The sequence below is a fragment of the Sinocyclocheilus anshuiensis genome, unplaced genomic scaffold (genome assembly GCF_001515605.1).
Source record: "Sinocyclocheilus anshuiensis isolate Anshui unplaced genomic scaffold, SAMN03320099.WGS_v1.1 scaffold810, whole genome shotgun sequence".
NCBI lineage: Eukaryota > Metazoa > Chordata > Actinopteri > Cypriniformes > Cyprinidae > Sinocyclocheilus > Sinocyclocheilus anshuiensis.
In genome coordinates, this window is record NW_015542409.1 from 324,617 (window position 1) to 344,879 (window position 20,263).

The window sequence follows — 20,263 nt, forward strand, 5'->3', positions numbered from 1 at the left end:
AACTACCTATATATGCTGTTTTTAGAAAAGAGGTGCAAATTTGTCCCCAAAATGTGGTTAGGTAAGTACTCATACAGTGACACATATACAGAAACATCAGAGGAACCTTCACTTGAAAATTCAACATCTGGTGTGTTCACATTTCAAAGCATTGGTTACAAGACAAAATAAGGAAAATGTGTAAGAAAAAACAACATACAGTATTATTTAGTTGGTTTATAAGATGATTCCTGATAAAAGGAAAACTGTATCATTATACTGAAAAAAATACATTTATAAAACTTTCTGAATTATTATGAATTATTTTATAAATTGTAACTTGCACATAAAAGTGATTTGTACTGTTGTTGAGTACTTGTGTTATTTTGAAATTATTATATGGTTTTATCTTTCACATTTTGTCTGTTATGAATCAGCAAAAAGTATGAGGAGGTTTTTTTCTTCTGATGATTTACTGAAAATTTACAAAGAAATGGACTACCCCAACATCCACAACCAAAAATACACAAACAAGATTGTCAACAGTGTTTAAATTGTGATTGGTAGGTCTATACAGCCAATATTATAACTGCATAACTTATTTCATATCCTCTATATTTATATATGGGTATTTTTTCAATGTGTAAACAATTCAGTGTCTTCACCACAAGGGAGCAGAGTAAAGCTACTGTATACTGGAGACGTGTCTTTTGTATAAATAAAGAAAAAATTCCTAGTCTCAAATATTGTAGGCCATACCACTTTCAAGTTAATGTGTAAAACAAAAGTGAACTAAAGTCAAATATGAAATAAGAGGGGGATGTCCAAAATATGAACAAATTTAAAACTTGTGACAAAAATGTGAAAGTAAAATGCTTCGACCGTTAACAAACCTTTAGGTACTTCTTTATGTAAATTTTGCACGTTTTTAGTGAAATACGTGTTCTGGAATGTGTAAGTGACTTCCTGCTCATGTACTGAGAGGTAGTAATTTGAAATGCAGGTTTTGCTGTATTATTAAATCCACTATTATACAATATATTATATCTGATCCATACTTACTAGTATGAGAAATGTTTTGACAGTTAGCACTAACCACATATGATTGAATAATCATATTCAAGCATATTGCTAAACTGTCCAAATCAACAGGCTATCATCTTTGGAGGAACAAAATAAAAAGATGCATGATATTGCATAATAAAAGTTCTTTATTTAGCCTCATCCATCATGCCATTAATATCAGATACAGAACAAGGATGAAACTATGTCACAATTGACATTTTTGTACCAAGGTTAGTTTCTGAATAATCATTTATACAAATAGAACAATACAACAGCATAATAATGAGACATTTGTGGCATCAGTGATTGCTTTATATACATGTTGGTATTACACTTCAGTTAAGTGTCCATTGGCTTGAATGTCCATTTAAGAATGTTCTTTCCAAAAGATGGTAGTGTTTATTTCATTCAATGTTTGTTCAAAATGACCAGCTTACTGGAAAAAAGGCAAAGGAAGCTCAATTTGCTGTATTCCATCAGTTGCATTAATAAATGCCTCCCAGTTGGTCAAAATGATGCTATATAATTCACCTAAAGGAAACAAAACTAAGATGACAAACATTGTACCCAAATCATTGAAGGTCTGCAGCAGCTTCTTGTAGAAAGTGTTAAGGGGAGCAGCAACAACTTCTAAGATGTTGGATTTAATGCTGTCTACAACTTCTTGTGCTTTATCAACAACCTCTCGTAGGGTCTGTCCTAGTTTCTCAAGAAACACATCAAGGCCTTTTGTTTGCTTCATCACATCTGCTATCATAGCTAGGTGACTTCTCAGGGTACTTCTCACATTTTCTTGCACCTCGGCTACAGTCATGACCTTTCCGGAGGGAAATGTCATTTCAACTGTGCTGAAGTTCTCCAAGATGGGAGAGAAATACATCTCCAGATTGTTAGCGAGTTTCTCCAGCATTTCCGCAATCATAAATCTGATTTTTGTGCAGATTTCAGGCAGTGTTGCCTCATCCATTCCAGGCAGTTTGTATTTGGTCTCTCTCAGGAAGTTGATGGCAGCATCGAGCAGGACCTGGATGGTCTTTTGGTATGTAACAACTACATTTCTGAAAAGTTTAGACAGCTCACTAAGCTCTTGGCTAGGCCAGGAAGCAGAAAAGCGAACATTTAGAACTTCATCAAGAATCTTAAACAGTCTTTTTAGTGCGTCAGTGATGCCATATTTTTCAGCAAATCCTTCAACGTGGGTTGAGATAAGTGGTAGCCTCTCCATAAAGCCTTCGGCCAAATCTCGTGTGGCTGGTATATTGTAGCTGACCAACAGTACTTTTTCATCTCCCTTTGGTACAGCTCTGATGTTCAGAATTTCAACATCATCTCCTGGTGCAGACTGCAGAAAATGCAATTCAATATAGAAACAAAAGTTGTTAGCATAGATTTAATAGCTCATTTTGGAGGAGTAATGTAAGAAATGCCACTTACAGCATAACGGCTGTAGATCCTCGCATTCATTTCAGATGGAATCCTTCCTTGAAGCCAGAAGCCAAGGTGGCCAGTTGTTGGTGTGGAAACTGAGGCACTTACGCCATCGCTTCGAGCAGCATAGCGAAAGCTTACATCGGTGAATGTTGGGCTGGTGATGTCCACATTCAGGTTATGGCTAGAAACACTAAACAAAAATGCATAAGCGAGCTTAACAATTACGATTTACACACAGAATTGGTTATAATCTAAACCACTTGTAAGACTAATACAAAACTTTTACTTATAACTCAATTAAAAGTCAGAAGTGTTTTTTTTTACCCCATACGAAGAACATTGCTGATGTCCATTGTAAAGTCAGCATGTGTAAGTACAGCATTTGCTCCTACAACAATGGCACCATTCTCCATTGTAGTACTCATGGAGCCTGTTTAGTGTGAAAGCACAAATCAATTAAGCACACTTAGAAAAAATACTGTAATTTACTCTTAGTAAACATTAGTATCACTGAATGATCTATATGTATTTGTATTTTTGTCTTTGCAGATACTTACTGTCAAGATTGTACTCCAGGAGCACAACTGGTGAAGTGGCTGTAGCCTTGAGAACAGTCTTGTAAACTGGGGCACTGCCATCTAGTTTTGCAACAACATCTGTGGTGTATACTGGAGAGACGATCTTTGAGGTGTAGTCAATTTTCTGCTTGGGTACACTAAGCTCCACCAACACCATCTCAGAGATCTTAAGGTCACCAAAGGTGCTTGGCTGAGACAAGTCCATTTTCATATCAGCCACTAATGACTTTAGAAGCTCCAGATCAACTGTAGCCTGGCCAGTATGATCTCCCTTTGTGTTAAAACCTCCAATATTTGCTTCATTCTTGGAAGAAAACTTCAACATAGCATAAATGTGTTCCATAGCTGTTTCCACAGACAGGTTTTCATCCACGTCAAACGCTACCTTGAGATCTCCATAATTCAGGTTGCCATTGGCAAAAGTCTTAAGAGCATATCGCAAACTGTTGCCATTCAGATAGATGGATTCGTCATAATTCAGAGCTCCCTTTACAATACCACTATCTAGGAATGTTCCATCAATGGTGCTCTTTATGAGAGTCTCCGCAGAGATAAACGTAAGAGTTCCTTCACCTTTTAAGATGTTTTCAGCATTTCCCTTACCAACAAGCTTAATAATAGGAACATCAAATGTGTACTCTGTCTTAAAAGTTGAATCAGCTTTTGGATGGGCCTTGTTGTCAGCAGTAAATTGGTGGTTGGCTTTAGCTGTAAGAATGGGTAGGTTAATATTTGCAGCTGTGTTCATAGACAGTGCAACTTCAAAGTTATCTGGGTTTATAGTTACAGTGCTTTCATGGGTTCCTTCAATGTGGCGATTTTCCAGGGCCACAGAATTGGCTAATTTGAATCCACTTTTGGTGCTCAGACTGCTGGTTCCTTCAAGCTTGGCCTTCAGTCCCTCAAACTCAGAGGCTGTAATTGCTCCAAATCGAATCACAGGGTTATCTTTCCCATAGATACCAGCATTAGCATTAAGGCTGAATATAGAGGACTTGAATGACACCTCAGAGATTAAATCCCCCAGAGGGTGCATGTTAATGAGACCAAGATCAATAATGGGTGCAGCTTCGCTCTTCTGGTAGACAATCTTTGCATCTACATCAATAGCCTGGTCAAAGTTGGTCAACAAATGCTTAAGGCCAGTATGTTCATATAGGTTGATGTTGCTGATTTCTGGAGTATCAACAATCATAGTTAATGTTTCAAACTGGATAGGTGGGATGCTGAATGGGACAGTCAGGAATTCCAAATTGGCCTCTCCATTTACTGCAGCGTAAATGCCAGCCTCATCTCCGTTGTTGGCAACTGTAAAGTTGTGACTGTATTTGTACTGGTTGAAACGAGCAAGTGCCACAGTGCTCAACTTCTGCACGTCGGTATTTATGATAACAGCATAATCATTCTGGAGATCAATCTTGGCAGTCAGAGGGTCTTTGAAACTGAGTTTAGTATTAGCCTTGTTTTGGAAATCAAGGACCACCTCAAAGGGTTGCACTAATATGTTGAAGGCACTGGAAAATGTACCACTGAGCAATCCAACAAACTTTGTGTCATAGGTTGCCTTCGTCACTATCTTCATTTCTCTGAGATCAACCTTTCCAGAAGCATTCAGCAAGTAATTGTCTCCAGTATCATAATTTCCTTCAATACGGACATTAAAGTCGATGTAGTTTAGGGCAACACCTTCAGCCTTCAGTTTAAACTTTAAAGATTCACTATCGCCATCTGTAGAAATGGTTAGCGTGGCTGTTGTTGGAGTAATAATAATAGTTGAGATACTCTTGATGGTGATATCATCAGACTTGTCATGCACAGATATGTGGCCCTTTGCTTCTTCCGTCATGGTCAGAAGGATTTTTAAGCCATCCTGCTTAAGAGTGATCTCATTAGTGTAGGAATGGTCACTGTTCCATGAGAGCACAGGAATTCTTACCTTGTCTGTATATTGTGTTTTAATATTTGCAGACATTCCATCCTCCAGTGCAAAGAAGGCCATGTTATCAATGTTAGCTCTAAGGGAGGCGATAGTTATCTTCACATTGCTCTTGGACACAGCCTGGGCTGAGGAACCGTACAGTGACACTGAGGATTGATGTTCAACAGCTAGGACACTGTGAGTGATCTTCAGAGTTTCAGAAACAATCACACGACTCATTTTAGGGATGGCAACCCGAGCTGTGGAATCCAAGCTGTATTTAAGAATGTCATATTCAGATGATCCATGTGAGGTAATGTGCCCAGTGAATTGTGGCGTTTCTGCACTTTCAGTAGAGTTTAAGAATTCCATGGTAGTTCTCATGTTGAAAATGGGAATGGTGACCCTAACCTCACCATACAGCTTTCCGAAGCATGGCATCATGACCTCACTAGGGATTGCAGGGAGAGTGAATTCTGAGATCTGCAGGTCTGGGAATTTGTGATCTGGAAAGTATTTAGGAATTTCAGGGAGGGAGATCTCTGGAAAACTGATCTCTGGCAGTGTGATGGCAGAGATTTCTGGTAGGTAGATAATTCTTAGGTCTCCAAAGATGGCGTCAACAGGTGGCATTTCATAATTGGCAATGAAGTTTAATAGGTCTAATAGTCCCTGCCTGATATCATCATACTCTATTCTGATTGGTGGCACTGTGTAATATTGCAGAATGGTAAACTCTGGAAGGTCAATCAGTGTAGAAGGGAGACTGAATTCCTGAAGCTTCTCTAAACTTATTTTTATGGAGGGTACAACAAGGTTTGTAAGTGGGAAAGTGAAAGATGGGATCTCAAATTCAGCTGTTTTCAGTCCTGTCTTGACTCCATTACAGAATTGCTTCATCTCATTGACAATTGCCTGATCTTTAAGGATGGTTTGGATTATTTCCATAACAGCACTGCATGCATCTGTTGCAATGGCCACTACCTTTGTGTAGATACCACTCACTTGTCGCATGATTTCTTCTCTGATATCCATGTCTGTAATTCTCTTCCTGATGCTCTCTATAAGTGCCTCAGTGTCAATGTAGACTGCACTATCAACAATGTCCTTGAGGTTTTTGACCACATCTGCAACTTTGATTGTTTTCAGCTCCTCAAGGCAAGCAGTAAGAGATGACAGAGCATAATTGACAAATTCTCTGATTGCATCAAGCTTTTGCCGGATCTCAAGTGACAAACTCATGGTGTAAAGATAATTGATCAACTCCTTGACTTTCTGGTTGGCTTCATCCACAAATGCATTGTAGTCAAATGATCTAACATATCTGATGCAATGGTTTAGGCAGTTGTTTAAATGCTCAATGATTTCCTTTACCTCTGTTGTTTTCAAGTAGGTCATGGCCTTATCCAGCAGCTCTGTGATGGGGGTCAGAATAGATTTCAAAGAGCCAGCAAGAACCTTAACAGTTTCTTCAATATTGAACTTCTTAATAAGTTCAACAACCTTTTTCAGAATTGCTTCAATCTTCTTGTCAACTCCTGATTTCACCAGGATTTCTCTCACATTGCTGTAGACGGCATTCAGCTTCCCTCCCAGTACAGTAAGCACTTGTTTTGCTTTTTCAGCAATCTTGCGGATTTCCTCTGTAGGGATTTGAGCCACCAAATTGTCTGCATAGTCTTTGAAGTTGGCAGAGGTAACAAAGTTCTTCACATCCTCAATGAACTTTCCTTGGTCAAAGTTCGCAACAAACTGCTTCAGTTCACTCAAAATCTTCTCCAGTGTGGATTTAATAGCATATTGTTCCTCAAGATCTCGCAAGAGGGCACTGCTGCTACCCTTCAATCTCGTTACATCAATCTGCTCAATAAAATGTTCAGAAGCCTCAATGACAGCAAGAACTATAGCTCTGATGTCATATTTCTCATTGAATGCATTCAGTTCTTCTGTTAGTCTCAGTATTACAGTGTCAGATAGTGTGCCGCTTACAATCATTTCTCTCACAATTTTTTCTATCTCTTCTACACGAGTGTTCAGTTCAGTGACTAGCTTCAACAAAACAGGCTTTAGATTCATCAGAGCAGCCTCCAGGTCATCCAGAGTAAACCCATACTTCTCATAAACAGCAATCAGGTCTTCGCTCATCTTGATGATTTTCCTCTCCAGATTTAGCTCATTCACAGAATCACTAATGTACTTAGCCAGGTTCTGAATCTCAGCAATAATGTCTTCTCGGTTGATATAATACTGCATGGCCTCAGCAATCCTTAAAATTGTAAGTTTAATGTGTTGCAGGTCCAAAGGAAAATGCTGAATCAATGGCAGGCTAAAGACACGGCTGTTAGTGTTTTTATCGTATTTTAGGAAGGCTGAGAAAAAGTGGTCTTGGTTGTCAGAGTCGACTCTATTGAAGAGGTTTGTGATGATGGATCCAGACAGTTCTACTCCAAGTCTTTCAGGGTTGTTGTAAGCACTCACATCTTGGTTGAACAAATGGTTGTTAACCTTAGATTTTACTCTCACTGTGGCCTGCTGCTCAGATGGTGTCAGCACAGTATCAATCTTATTGTCAAGGTTGGTTTCAATTGATAGACCGTTGTCCAAATTGTGAGTTGTTGAGACTCTGCATTCGTGTGAGTGTGCAAAAGCAAGTGGTTCTGCCTTCAAAAGAAGTTTAGTGTAAACTTGTGCACTTTGTTTTCCATACAGATACAAATCACTATCTGTATTGGCCATGGCATCAACGTTGAATCTGAAGGGAACAGCAGTGGCATGAAAGTTACCATTGAAGCGTAGGTACTGTGAGTTTAAAAGTGCATCACTGCCGAATGTGACTGAAAGTCCAGCAACCTCGATTTCTGTGATGTGGCTCATGTGAGATCCCATGAGTTTTCCAGTAGTACCACACTTGGCAGTGACAACCAGATCTTCATATCTGATATCGTATGTGTGCTTCAGCTCATCTGCACCAGAGGAAAGCTTCCAAAAGCCACTCAGGTCAGCTGTGTAAGGAAGCGCCTTAAACTTGGCATCATTAACCAGAGTGATATCCAGAACATCCAGATTATTTTTGATTGCCACTGAAGTACTATATGGTTCAATCTGAATGGAGATGTCATGATTATAAGTTACAACATCGCCATCAAGATCCGTTATGGAGTTGAAAGCTACCGAGGATAGGGATGCAGACAGAGAATTTGTATTTTTAATTAGCATTTCAATAAATTTACCCTTCGTCTCAGCTGACAAGGAAAGCTTTGATGTGTCAAGGTCTCCATTGAATTTGTTCTCAAGCATCAAAGGAATGAGAGGGCTTTCCAGTGAGGTTGTGCCACTCATGGCCAGGCCATCCCTGGTCAGGGATAGGCTGCACTTGTGGGAAGCTGTGTGTTCAATCAGATTTGCGGTGGCATCACCTTTTACATCCAGCCCATTGGCATCCATTGTTGCTATAAACTGGGAAAGGACACGATTTTCATCCCCAGCAGAAGTGTCAATCTTAATGTTGATCAAATCAGGACTAGCACTAGCCTCAGCTACATTGCGGATGTTTAGACTGAGAACCTTTGCCCTTGTATCTGACTTAAGAGCAAGTAGAGACCCTTTATAGGTAACTTCTGCATCATGTATCAGAGTGTTCTCAAATGCAGTTGTTTTTGATATAACAGAGAGCTCTCCGTTGACAAGCGCCGCTTCAATTGTGTTCTCTGCTCGGAAAAGGTCTGAGTCTACTTTCAGAGAGGAATCGATTTTCACTTCTGGCTTAAATGGGAGTACAATAAATGACTGACTGAGAGCAACTTCACCATGCAGAGGACCAGCCTTGATGGAGCCCATCAGGTTTCCATTTCCAGAGATCTCATCCTGATTGACTCCAATGTGGTCTTTGTGTTCCAGTAAAATCTTCAGACCCAAGGGACTGTTTGCCTTAATCTTGCTGCGTGACTTAAATTCGATTTTTTCAGCAGTTGTCAGATCCTCAGCATAATTAACACTGGCTTCAATTAGCTTGTGATCAAAAGAGGATTTCATCTCAGCCCTCAAAGATTCCCCAGGTGTTTCTTCCACTAAAACAGATCCTAAACATAAGCATAATAACATTTAAGTAATAAGTATTTAATTACAGATTACAAAAATGTGTTTAGGAAGAATATAGTTGCAAACAAATATACAAATACCTTCCACTTTGAAGGAGAGGAGATCCACTGGGCTAGTTCCAGTGGCTTCAATCTTGGCAGAATAGCTTGGTTTCTCATCAAGTTCCCTGCCAGCAGAAGCTGTTGCCTCCATGTTGTAGAAGTTGCTGCTTAGCTTGCTGGACATCTCTGCCTTTATCTTGTGAGGCACTGACAGAGACAGACTCTCAGGAACAAAGACCTCTGGAAGAGGAATGCTAATGGAAGCAACTTCCAGGCCAAGCTGAGGTACAACCAGTTTTGGTGTGGTCAGGGCAGCAGGGAAGTTGAAATCTCCAGAAGATTTCCCACCAAGAGGAATGGGAATGGAGATGGTATAATAATTCTGGCCAAACTTGTATTTAGCAGAACCCTCACTGTTAAAAAAGATAAAATTTTGCATTAATGTACTGAAAATTAATTAGTATGTGTAACATTATAGATATGTTTCACGTTTCTGCATTTTAAAATGTATTGTTATATTTTTAATTCACTCACGCATTCAGGAAAAGCTTCTCAGGGACAGTGAATTCTGGGAGGGCAGGAATCCTAAAGCCCTGGACATATGGGATGTCGGTGGCTAATTGTTCCAGGTAGGTATTTGAGGCCTAGATAATTATTGAATATGTGTTATATTCTAATTTTGTATCTGTATTTTTATGTTTTGCTTACTTGTATGAATTTATGGATTTGGGGAATCAATGATTTATTTTGAATTTACCTCAACTGACTGGATCAAGACATCACGGATCTTCATATCATATGTACCAATCTTCTGATCAAGCAGGTCACTGACTGTGGCTTTGATGGCATCCATAGGAATAATGTTGTGAATCTCAGTGCTGACATCAGAAGTGACCTCAGCCTCAATCTTCTCCGCATCTAAAAAGAACATGAAAATTAATTAATATAGCAGAGGACTTCCAGTTCATTTGCTGAATTTGAGCTGAAGTTGAATTCAAGGAAGTACAGTTAAAATTCAAATGTACCATATTTCAGAATGAATTTCTGAATAGAGGAAGTTTTCTCCGGGAGCCTAAGGTCACTTTCAAGTTCTACTGTAAGACCCTCAGCATGTTTCAGTTGTGCAGTTACTTTAGCATCAGTCTGAAAATGAGGAATGAGCAGCTGAACCTGCAGCATGGCATCCTTCATTGACTCTGTCCTAAAGAAGGAAGAAAATACTAAACCCGTGAGTTTATTTGTACAATGTGCAATTATTAAAAATATATTATTATTGTTAGAACATTTAATATAGACATGTGCATACTTAGCAAGGGCAACAAGAGATGCCTCAGGTATATTCTTGTTAATGAAGTCAATCTGAATGGAATGTGTGGCCCTGCTCTGAGTGCTGCGTTCAACAGAATGAACCCGAATTCCAGCTTCAAGGTCATAATCAGGAATTTGAAGATCAGCTGAGACACTGTATTTCTGTCTGTCGAACATCAGTTTTGCTGTGCCCTCAAATGGTGCTCCTATTATATGGAAAAAGAGCAAAATTTCAGTTGCTAGTTAATAAATGAAAACGTGTCGAGATCGTAAGGAATTCTTTCGTGAAGCAATGCTTTACCTTCTGCCTTCAGACCAAAAGTCACCGTGTCAACTTTGTCTTCATACACATAGTCGACAGTAGCTGTGTATGCAGAAACCTCACCAGTGGGGTGGATCTCAATGGCAAATCTAAAGACACAGGTCTGTGTTCAAATTTTGAGACTCAAAAAAGCAAGAAAATAAACAAATAAATCAACCAGTATTTTCCTTACTTGCTGTCACCAGTCAAGGGGAAGTAGGGAGAGGCATCACTGGAAAAGGCATTTGAATATTGCAGGGAACTGCAGTACTTAGAACCAGGGAAGAAAGGGGTGCATTTCTGTGCTTTGACATGTTCCATCATTGGAGGAATAGTCTTTGTTTCAGTACCAGTCACTGAGAACAAGGAGTTACTGTGCAGAGAAAACAAAATTAATTTCTGTAATGTATTTGTAGAGCAGTATTACATTATTTTGTTTGTTTATCATGATTGCATTTTGTGTTAACAGTAGCATCTTACGTCACACTGATGAGTTTTGTTGGAGCTTGGGGTGTGGGAAAGGTCAGCTTGAGCTGCTTTTTGGTTACAGAAACCTTTACTTTAAGACCACTCTCATGATAGATGTTAGTATGCATCTCCAGGCCAGACTCAACATATTCAGGTAAGAGAGCTCCAACCTCAGTCACAAACTCTACTCCAACAGATGGCATGAAAGCCATTTCGCTCTGTGTGAAAAGACAAAGAAATAGGTTAAATAATCTAGCTCGGTAAAACCCTGGTTACTGATCACAATGAGAAAAAGGCTGGACCCATACCATATCAGGGGCAATTTTCAGTCCTCCTTTCACTCCTGGAGCAAAAGTACCAGACAGGGCAACTCTTAATGGAACTCCAGTACCAGTGGGTAGATAAAACTCATTGTCCATGAAGACGTAGTGAAAGAAAAGGTTGTTGTTGACACTTGAGTAAAGGTTCCTTATGAACTGTAAAACAAATCATTCACTCAATACATTTCAACTTATTTTGCCCATTATTCTTTTTTAATTATTATGGTGTTATATTTGTTAAGCAGATTTGCTTAGTACTAATATGTGTTTTAAAGCAGTTCACTTACATCAACAGGGAACATATTTAAGAGTCTATTAGTCAGCAAAGCAGCAGAGTTGGCTATGCCTTCCATATCCTTGGTTTTGAGATAGCCCATTTCAGCACCCAGCAGCCTCAGGTAGATCATAGCCTCTGGGTTATCCTGAACCTTCAGTTTCTGAATGAGCTTGTTAACATTATCCATGATTTCCTTGACAATGCTTTGAGGAGCCTAGAGTGAGAAAGGTATGTGAGTGATAAACCAAACCAAAGAAAATGCTAAAAGCTTGCAAATTTTTTAAATGTAAAATACCTGTTGCATTTTTATGTTATCCCATAGGGTTGGGAACATGCTCTGCAATATGTCGTTGCTCCTGGGCACTTTATCAGCTGCATAGTTAATTGTCTTCTGCATGGTGTCACGGAAGAATCCATCAATACCGATTAGGGCATCAACAGTGGGTTCCAGTCCCTTGCCATTCAACCCGATCTGTAAGAACAAAAAATAATAACATATCAATATAAAACTAAATAAAATCAAAAGGAGAAGATTTAAAAACGTAGACTACTCTTGTACCTCAAACATGTCTACGTGATATCCAAAAGCATTCAGGGTCATCTCCAGGATGACTTCATTGGGCAGAAGTTCTTCAGACTCGAAGATCACATTTCCCTCTAGAGAGCCAATCTTGTAATTGCGTGAGTACTTTGTTGGATCTGTGGAAATTCTGATCTCATTGCCTTGGAGGGCATTGAGAATCTTCTCTTTAAGTCTGAGAAGCAGAAGAGAAATTACATACAGTTTTTATACTTAAGATGTTAAAATGTATTAAGATTTCTACTAACTCCTTAGTCTCAGATGCTGTGGAGCTCAGGATGTTGCTGATATGTGAGTTAACAAAGCTCATAGCCTGACAGTTTTCATTTTTAGGCAGAGCAGCAACCAGCTGAGCCAGTTCAGAGGGCTGAGGGTCCTTCATCACCATGAGATACGCAGCAACGCGCTTCTGTATGGGAGTGGCTCCATCGAAAATTACCTTCATTAGCACCTCTCTGCCCTGTTAGAAATTTTAGAAGCAAGTTTATGTTAGCCAAACATACATTTATTGTAAATATTTTAGATTTATTTAAAATTCTAAAAGTCTTTCAATTAGGTAATATATCTTGTTTACCTCATCAGGGACAGAGGTGAGTCTAAAAGCTTGAATAGCAGCTTGCTGGACCTCAGGGGATGCAGCAGGTTGGTTTACACATTGGATAATTGCTGATTTCAGAGCAGGGCTTGCGGCTCCGATGGCAGCAGCCATGTTTCCAATGACCTTAGAGATTTCATATACAGATTTCAGTATCCTCATATCAGCTGTTATTTTTAACTTGGTGAAGCATGAGTAATGGAATAGGTTGAACATACCCTCAGGGACAGGTACACATGTTCTTGGTCGCCTGTGCAGTCACCAATCTGTTCAAGGGCGTAATCAGCGACTCCCTGAATCTCAGGGGTGACACTTCCTTCAGCTTCATAGAGCCTTGGATAAGACAGGTGAATAAACATTCAAATTCACTTATAGATCAAATACCATGACTACAGTTGAGTTGTGCCTGTTTTCTCACCTCCTGACAGCATTGCTGAGAGCATAGTAGATAGGCTTGCTGTTCTTGTACTTGGCCATCTTCAGCATTTCCGCAACAAGGTCTCTGGATGGGTTGGGAACCATTCCCATGGCATACACTGTAGCATCAATCTCTAAAGAGGAACGGTCAACGGTCCTGAGAACCTGCAAGATGGAGCTGGTGCATTCTGGCGTGCCACACTGGAACAACGCCTGGTACACCAGGGAGCGAGAGATCACCAGGGCCTCCGGTAGAGCGGCGCTCAGGCTTTCAGCATTCATTTTGCGGATTGTAGCGATGAGCTTGTGAGCTAGGTGGGCTCTGTTGTGTCCATTGTTGGTCTCAGAAAGGCCAGCCAGTTCCCGTAGAACAGACAGCATGATCTCTTTATCCTTAATTGGATGGACTGAGTCAATACTTCCATCAAGGTGCAGGGTCTTCATGTTGGCGACATCTAGAAGTTGGTAAACAAGAAAACAGCATTAATTAAAATGCAATTACTGCAAACGCATGTTAAGTGTCTGAATGATTGCTTACCGTGCTCAAAGATTCTGTCATTGTGCACAGACACTCCCACCAGAGTCAAGACTTGTTTTCCTACATTAGTAACTCCATACTTTCCTCTGTTTATAATCAGAATGAATAAGCAGATCAATAAACGAAACGGTCAGTCAAAAGTAAAGACCCATGTAGCTGTCAATGAACTCACTTGTAAGAAAAAGGCACAAGCATGTGGTTTTCAGTGCAGGAAGCAGAGGTCATATGTTTCTGTGCATTATCAAACTTGTAGTTGCAGGTTTGACTGCTTGTGATGAGCTGAGCAAGTGGGTAGTGCTGTGTGACGAAAAGACAAGCAAGTTCAAACATTATTGAAGCCGTCAGATATCCAGCACACAGTTATTTGTTGTCTTATTCAAAGACGGGTTGACTTACCAAGCCTGTGATAAGGGCCAGGGGACTGGTGTGGTCCTTGACCGGCCTGAAATTGTCACATTTAGACAGGTCTCTGTTGAGGGTGACATCGGTGGCAATGTCCTCTCTGGCGTTCTCGGTGTAGCCTGTCTTGCACATACCGTAGATAGTGGGCTGGATTTGGAAAATAATTCATGATGGATTAGTCAATACATATCAACCTTTTAACAAATGTAAACGTTTTGCGACTGTTTAGAGTTAATGACTGACCATTCTCTTGTTTCTGTCCTCCTCTAGCACAGGCACTGCAAGGGCAGAGATTAGACCTCTCTTGATGTTCAAAATATTGACTGGCTCATCATCCTCAGGAAACAACTTGATGTCATCGTCTCCCTCAGCGGTGAACTTCAGTGGGTTCCTGAGAATTAAGATCAGGGTAGGTGTTTAATATGTTTTTTTCTTATCTGCTTAAATAATTCTGTTATATCATTCTGTTGTGTGTATATATATATGTGTGTATTATTTGGTGTAGAATGCCTTGAGAAACATACTTCCCCATGGCAGCCTTGAAAGCGTCTGCACCAGCAGATTGCCCAAAGATAGGCTTTCCTTCTGCATCAGCATCAGTCACCTCACTCAACTCGCACTCCGTTGTGCGCACGATGTAGCTGCATGTACGTGGGACCTCAATTTCAACCTGTTTAAAAAAGAATATGAATGAAATTTCAAGTTTTAGGAAGAAAAAAAAATCTTAAATATATTCGCAGTCGTCATTTATACCTTGCATCTTGCTTTGGGGCCATTGGTTGCTCCATTCAGGGCGTTTAGGGACTCTGTTTCGTAGGTGTATTCATACTTGTGGAAGCTCTTGTACCTTTTGGCCACTAGGGGTGCAAAAATCACATCTTAAATATCAAAGACACTCATACATGACTCTTTTCTGTACCTTTAAATTGCCTTTCTGAAGAGATTAACCATTTGTACTATTACTGTAACATAAGTTAAAGAAGGATGCTTCCTTATTTGTTTTCTTTTTCTTGATAAATATCATTGGATAATAAATACCATATGGAACTTTTTTTTATATATACAATTTATATTTTCTTTAAAAAAATAGAATTATAATAGAAATGATAAAATTATACTTAGGACTTACAAAGGCATGGTAATTCCTCATCTTGAGCATCTGAGATGAACAAACAGCAAGGCGTATTATACAAACAATATCAAACATAACTAATTAATACATGATGACAACATAGACAATTTCACTTAATTTTATCATCATTCAAATTGTATGTTCTTAATGTATGTTTACCAGTAGTTACTAATATGTAATACAATAAAAAATGTTATAAAAAAATTAAATATTTTAAACTTTTTAAAAACAAGTGACTACTACTAGAACTGAAAATAATTTTAAAATATAAAATATATACATTCATACATATATTTTCATATAAAACCAACAACAGTCACAAATGTTTCTATTAAATCCTTAGTAGTACTTACTTGTCAAGACTATTCCACTTAGAAGCAGCAAAAGGCAGAGCTTAGTGTCCCCCATAATGGGTTCAGTTAAGCTCTTTCCTTCAGACCCTTGCGTATTCAGATGTGATCTGCTGTATTACTGCTGTTAATGGCTTTATATATTAAGGCAGGTCCTGCAGGAATGGGAGGATAGATGGTAGCTGCAAAAAGTAAAGTCCCCACTCCAAAGTTCATATCTTCTGCCTCTGTGGCAGGACAAAGGCAACTATTTCATGTAATGTCAATGGTTTTTCAAATGGAGAGAAAATGGAAAATGCTTTTCCACTTGGTTTGCTTGATCTGTTAATTGATTGGTTGATTAATGCCCTTTTTCGTTTATTCCTGTCATCCATGTAACCTCTATCGTATTGAAAAAATACAAAATAATTACATTTGTAAAATTGGAGTAGTTGTTTTTAAAATATTTTAACCAACCTTTTATATTGGTAACATCTCGACAAGTTCCTTCTGGCTCCTCTTGTGATGTTATGTGACGACAGGAAGCCTGTCTTTCTTTTATGCCTTCTTACTTATGATGTTGCAAAGTAGGACATTATGGACCAAACCAGATGAAGTCATGTAACTAATCTTGGAACAGACATATTTATTTGACTGCATTTTATTTTGACGGCATTTGCCAAGGGTATTGCCAATCAGACATGACTGAACTGATACTGGAATTAATGATTAAACCTTCTGCCCTTTTGTCCCATTTACTTTATCCACTAACCTCTTATTTTGTGTTGTTGAATTAATACCAATCATGTTTGTCCTGGCAAGTCTTCTTGGGTACACAGAAAGTTATTTATATAAAGCATTTATTTTTTGATTTATGGAAAGCTATTCATGTTCTAGAATTGGTCCTTAACATCCTCATAAGCATCACCAGCTTTTGTGATATAGAGCACTATGCAGGATCCTTCCCTGTAATGTTTGTTATTGATTACTTAAACAGTAGTACAACAGACAAGAAAGATTATGTCTCCTCTTCAAAAGAGAAATGCTATCCTCATTCAAAGTATTGAGCAAGACACTCAATCTGCAGAGGCCAGCAGCCACATGAATCTTTAACCTGTGTATTTGAATATGTCTCTTAAGCGTGCACAATAAAAAAGAGAAATTGTATGAATTCATGTGTTGCACTGATCAAATTGTCATTGATTTATATTAAGTTTGTCTTGTAGTCTTGTCTTCTACGACCTGGAACTAATAATGCACTGTTTAAGAGTCTCCTGTATTGAGGTCAGGTTCACACATTTGTCCATCAGCTATGAATGATGTCTGACGCAGAGACCTGACTGATAAAAGTGTGTGTAGAATCAATAACCATGTTAATGAGGGAATGAGCATATCAGTGTCCGTGTGCGTGCGTGCTTGTATGCATGCTTCTATGTATGGCTATGTGCAACATAATGTACCACTCACACCAGCACAAAACCAAGGTTTCACTCTATGTTGGTGATTGATGATAACAGTAATCTGGGTTAAATTGATGATTCATGACTGCTTTAAAGGTCTCTGATCAACAGTAATGCTGAAATAAAATATAATTCCCTATTCATATATTATATAAAAGAATGTTTGACACAATTGTTAAAGGTCCTTTTAATTTCCTCAGGTCTATAATCAGAAAAACACATCTTGATGCAACAGTATTTTATCCATTTTAGCACTAATTTTCAGGGGGAAAATATATTCTGAAAATAGCGAAAGAGCCAAAATAAACCAAAACAGGGACAATATAAGATTATATACTCTACACTGTACAAACAACATCATAGAAAAACTTGTCTTGGCAGAAAATTTCCAGTAACTTTTTTGTTGAGTTGAATTGCCTTCAACCCTTAAACAGAACATGTGTAATTCATAATACAGGTAAGGTTCGATACCTGTTAAAATGCAATAAAGAAAATTACATGGTACATTGAGCCCTAATTTTTACAGACTTTCTTAGAGTAGCTATATTTTGTAGATCAAAGCATTATACAGACTAAACGTAGCCTAAGAAAGCCCTAAAGGAACATTTCTACAGGAAAAAGAGTTGATTCTACAAGATGCATCAGGATCCCAATGTGATAGTGGCATAAACCATGTAATGCAAAAGAATAGTTTGTGCAGACAGGGACATTAGTCAGCTTTTATTTTCATTATTTTATATATGCATATATAATTTTTCTGTATTTTTGTAAAAGCACTATGAGAAAGAAATGAAACCAGTGCACTTCTCTTCTCTTCATCTTATGTAAGATAGAAAAGACAAGTCTGTCAATATCTGAACCTTGATGTCAGTGGACTTTTAAACAAGTATTCATGATTAAACAGGGTTGCTGTGTGCTCTCCTTTTCCAACTAAAAGACTGGCCAAAAAAGCATATTTTTATACAAACTGTTAGCTGCCTTAATAGAGAAAATGGTTTCTTCTCAGGGTTAGGATTAGGGTTGAGCTTTGACATACTGTACAAGAAAGATGTGTACTGACATTATCAAACACAGACAGTTGCGCAACTACTGCAAGATACACTCTTAAAAATAAAGGTGCTTCACGATGCCATAGAAGAACCTTTTTGTCTAAATGGTTCCATAAAGAACCTTTAACATCTGAAGAACCTTTCTGTTTCACAAAAGGTTCTTTGGGGCGAAAGAAGGTTCTTCAGATTATAAAAAGGTAAGAAAGAGATGGTTCTTTAAAGAACCTTTGACTGAATGGTTCTTTGTGGAACCAAAAATGGTTCTTCTATGGCATCGCTTGAAGAACCTTTTGAAGCACCTTTATTTTTAAGAGTGTAACTGTTATCTAATCAAATAGACCACAAATAAAAGCCCTTTTGGTGAGGGTTTGCATGAGTGACTTTGTCAGAGATTTTATTAAGGTGTATATTGTTATTAATTATTATTAATATTGATGATAATAATACAATAAAAAAATAATAACATTAATAAAATATTTTCTTTATTCAATTAATAATTTTAATCATTTGGGACTGTTGTATTGGTCTGTTGTATCAGCTGTACCGTGCTTGCATTGAGTAAAAACACAAAATGCAGAGTATTTGTACAGAATGTAGAGTGTATTGCCTCAGAAGCATTTGAGGTTTGCAATACACAACTTTATCAACACTTACTCTGATTACAGGCAGTTTCTGATAAGGTTTTGAGCTTGAACAGTTCTGGGATGCCGTATATTGTGCAATAACGGCGGCACAGGCTCATATGCTGTATGTTAAACAGGCAAAGAATCATGTTTAATGTAATGTAAAAAAATGATTATAGTAGCCTAAACTGAAATGGCAAACATCTAAAAAAAAATCATGAAAACATATTTGAGTTTAATATAGTTTACGCTAGTACAAGTAAACACTTAATTTTTATATTTATTCACAAACAATTGTACATAATAAATATGACATGTTCTTAAAGACTCCTAGACTTTATGATAGCATGCATACATTTTTAGGAGACACATTTGTTCATTTACATGCTGCATGGACTTTGATCAGGACATTTGAGTTGGATCCAACCTTTGTTCTTGCATTGATGAGCTTATCGTTTGTCTTAGGAGGCAAGTTGCTTACCTTTTCGAGTAGATAATGCTATGGATCTTCTTACTGAACAAAATGTTTCTGTGCTTTAAGTCCTCAATGATATTGTGTCCTTGAGTCTTTTAATTAAATGAAATCTGAAACATTTCTGTTGTCTAGATACTAGATACATGAACTTTCAGTTGCGGTATGACAATGGTGACTTATATAGTGAATCTTATTTTGCTAGATTTTAAAACTATTGCAATGATGCTTGAAACCATTCACTCTCAATGTAGATACTTTGGTTTAGTTCAGAACATTCAGTTAGCACAGCAGGGCCTTCTATGAGACCTCATAATGGGAGTGGGAATTGCTTAATATGGTGGATATGCTGTACAATTGATGCATGTACTTCACTCACATGCATGGCATGTCTAATACTTGTGACACCCAACACTGCATCCACACTATATCATGATTTAAGGAAGAATGTAGCTTTGTGCATTTAAACTCTGGAAGATACACAGAAGACAACAGATGGTACGAATTCCTCTTTTTCAGTATTTTGTTTTCTATTTTTAAGAACATTAATGTTGTTTATTAGTTTAAAATTAACTCCAGCCTTATCCCATAATCCATTATATAAAGTTAATGTCAAACCTGATAAAAACTGACATGCATTTAGATTTTACTTCTTTTGAACAGCACTGTATATTTGACCAAATTAAACAAAATCTTACTTTTCTTAATAGTTTCTACATAACATTATGTACCATTAATGCAAAGAGTTTCTAAAAAGCTAGATATGTTTGAGAGAGGAGACATTTCCTTGCAGTCTGATTGATGCTGATCTAATGGGTGGTTGATTTTATGCCAAATCAACAGACAAAAATCCATCATCTCAACCCCAACAACCAGCATGTA

At 38.1% G+C, this 20,263-nt stretch overlaps 1 protein-coding gene across 1 annotated transcript; it reads right to left on the minus strand.

The window, feature by feature from the left end:
• Positions 1-1,172: 1,172 nt before the first annotated feature.
• On the minus strand, positions 1,173-15,932 carry LOC107693214 (apolipoprotein B-100-like). The gene is made up of 28 exons (XM_016492505.1): positions 15,802-15,932; positions 15,446-15,475; positions 15,070-15,173; positions 14,841-14,986; positions 14,560-14,707; positions 14,311-14,463; positions 14,087-14,211; positions 13,915-14,000; positions 13,378-13,831; positions 13,178-13,292; positions 12,939-13,085; positions 12,613-12,824; positions 12,344-12,539; positions 12,080-12,256; positions 11,795-11,998; positions 11,496-11,663; positions 11,200-11,405; positions 10,913-11,092; positions 10,720-10,829; positions 10,417-10,624; positions 10,136-10,311; positions 9,868-10,028; positions 9,645-9,754; positions 9,150-9,523; positions 3,033-9,050; positions 2,800-2,905; positions 2,479-2,665; positions 1,173-2,386 (listed from the first exon to the last, which is right to left on the minus strand). Exons 1-28 carry the CDS (start codon positions 15,854-15,856, stop codon positions 1,478-1,480), a joined length of 11,265 nt encoding a protein of 3,754 aa, XP_016347991.1. The 5' UTR covers positions 15,857-15,932; the 3' UTR covers positions 1,173-1,477.
• Positions 15,933-20,263: the final 4,331 nt, after the last annotated feature.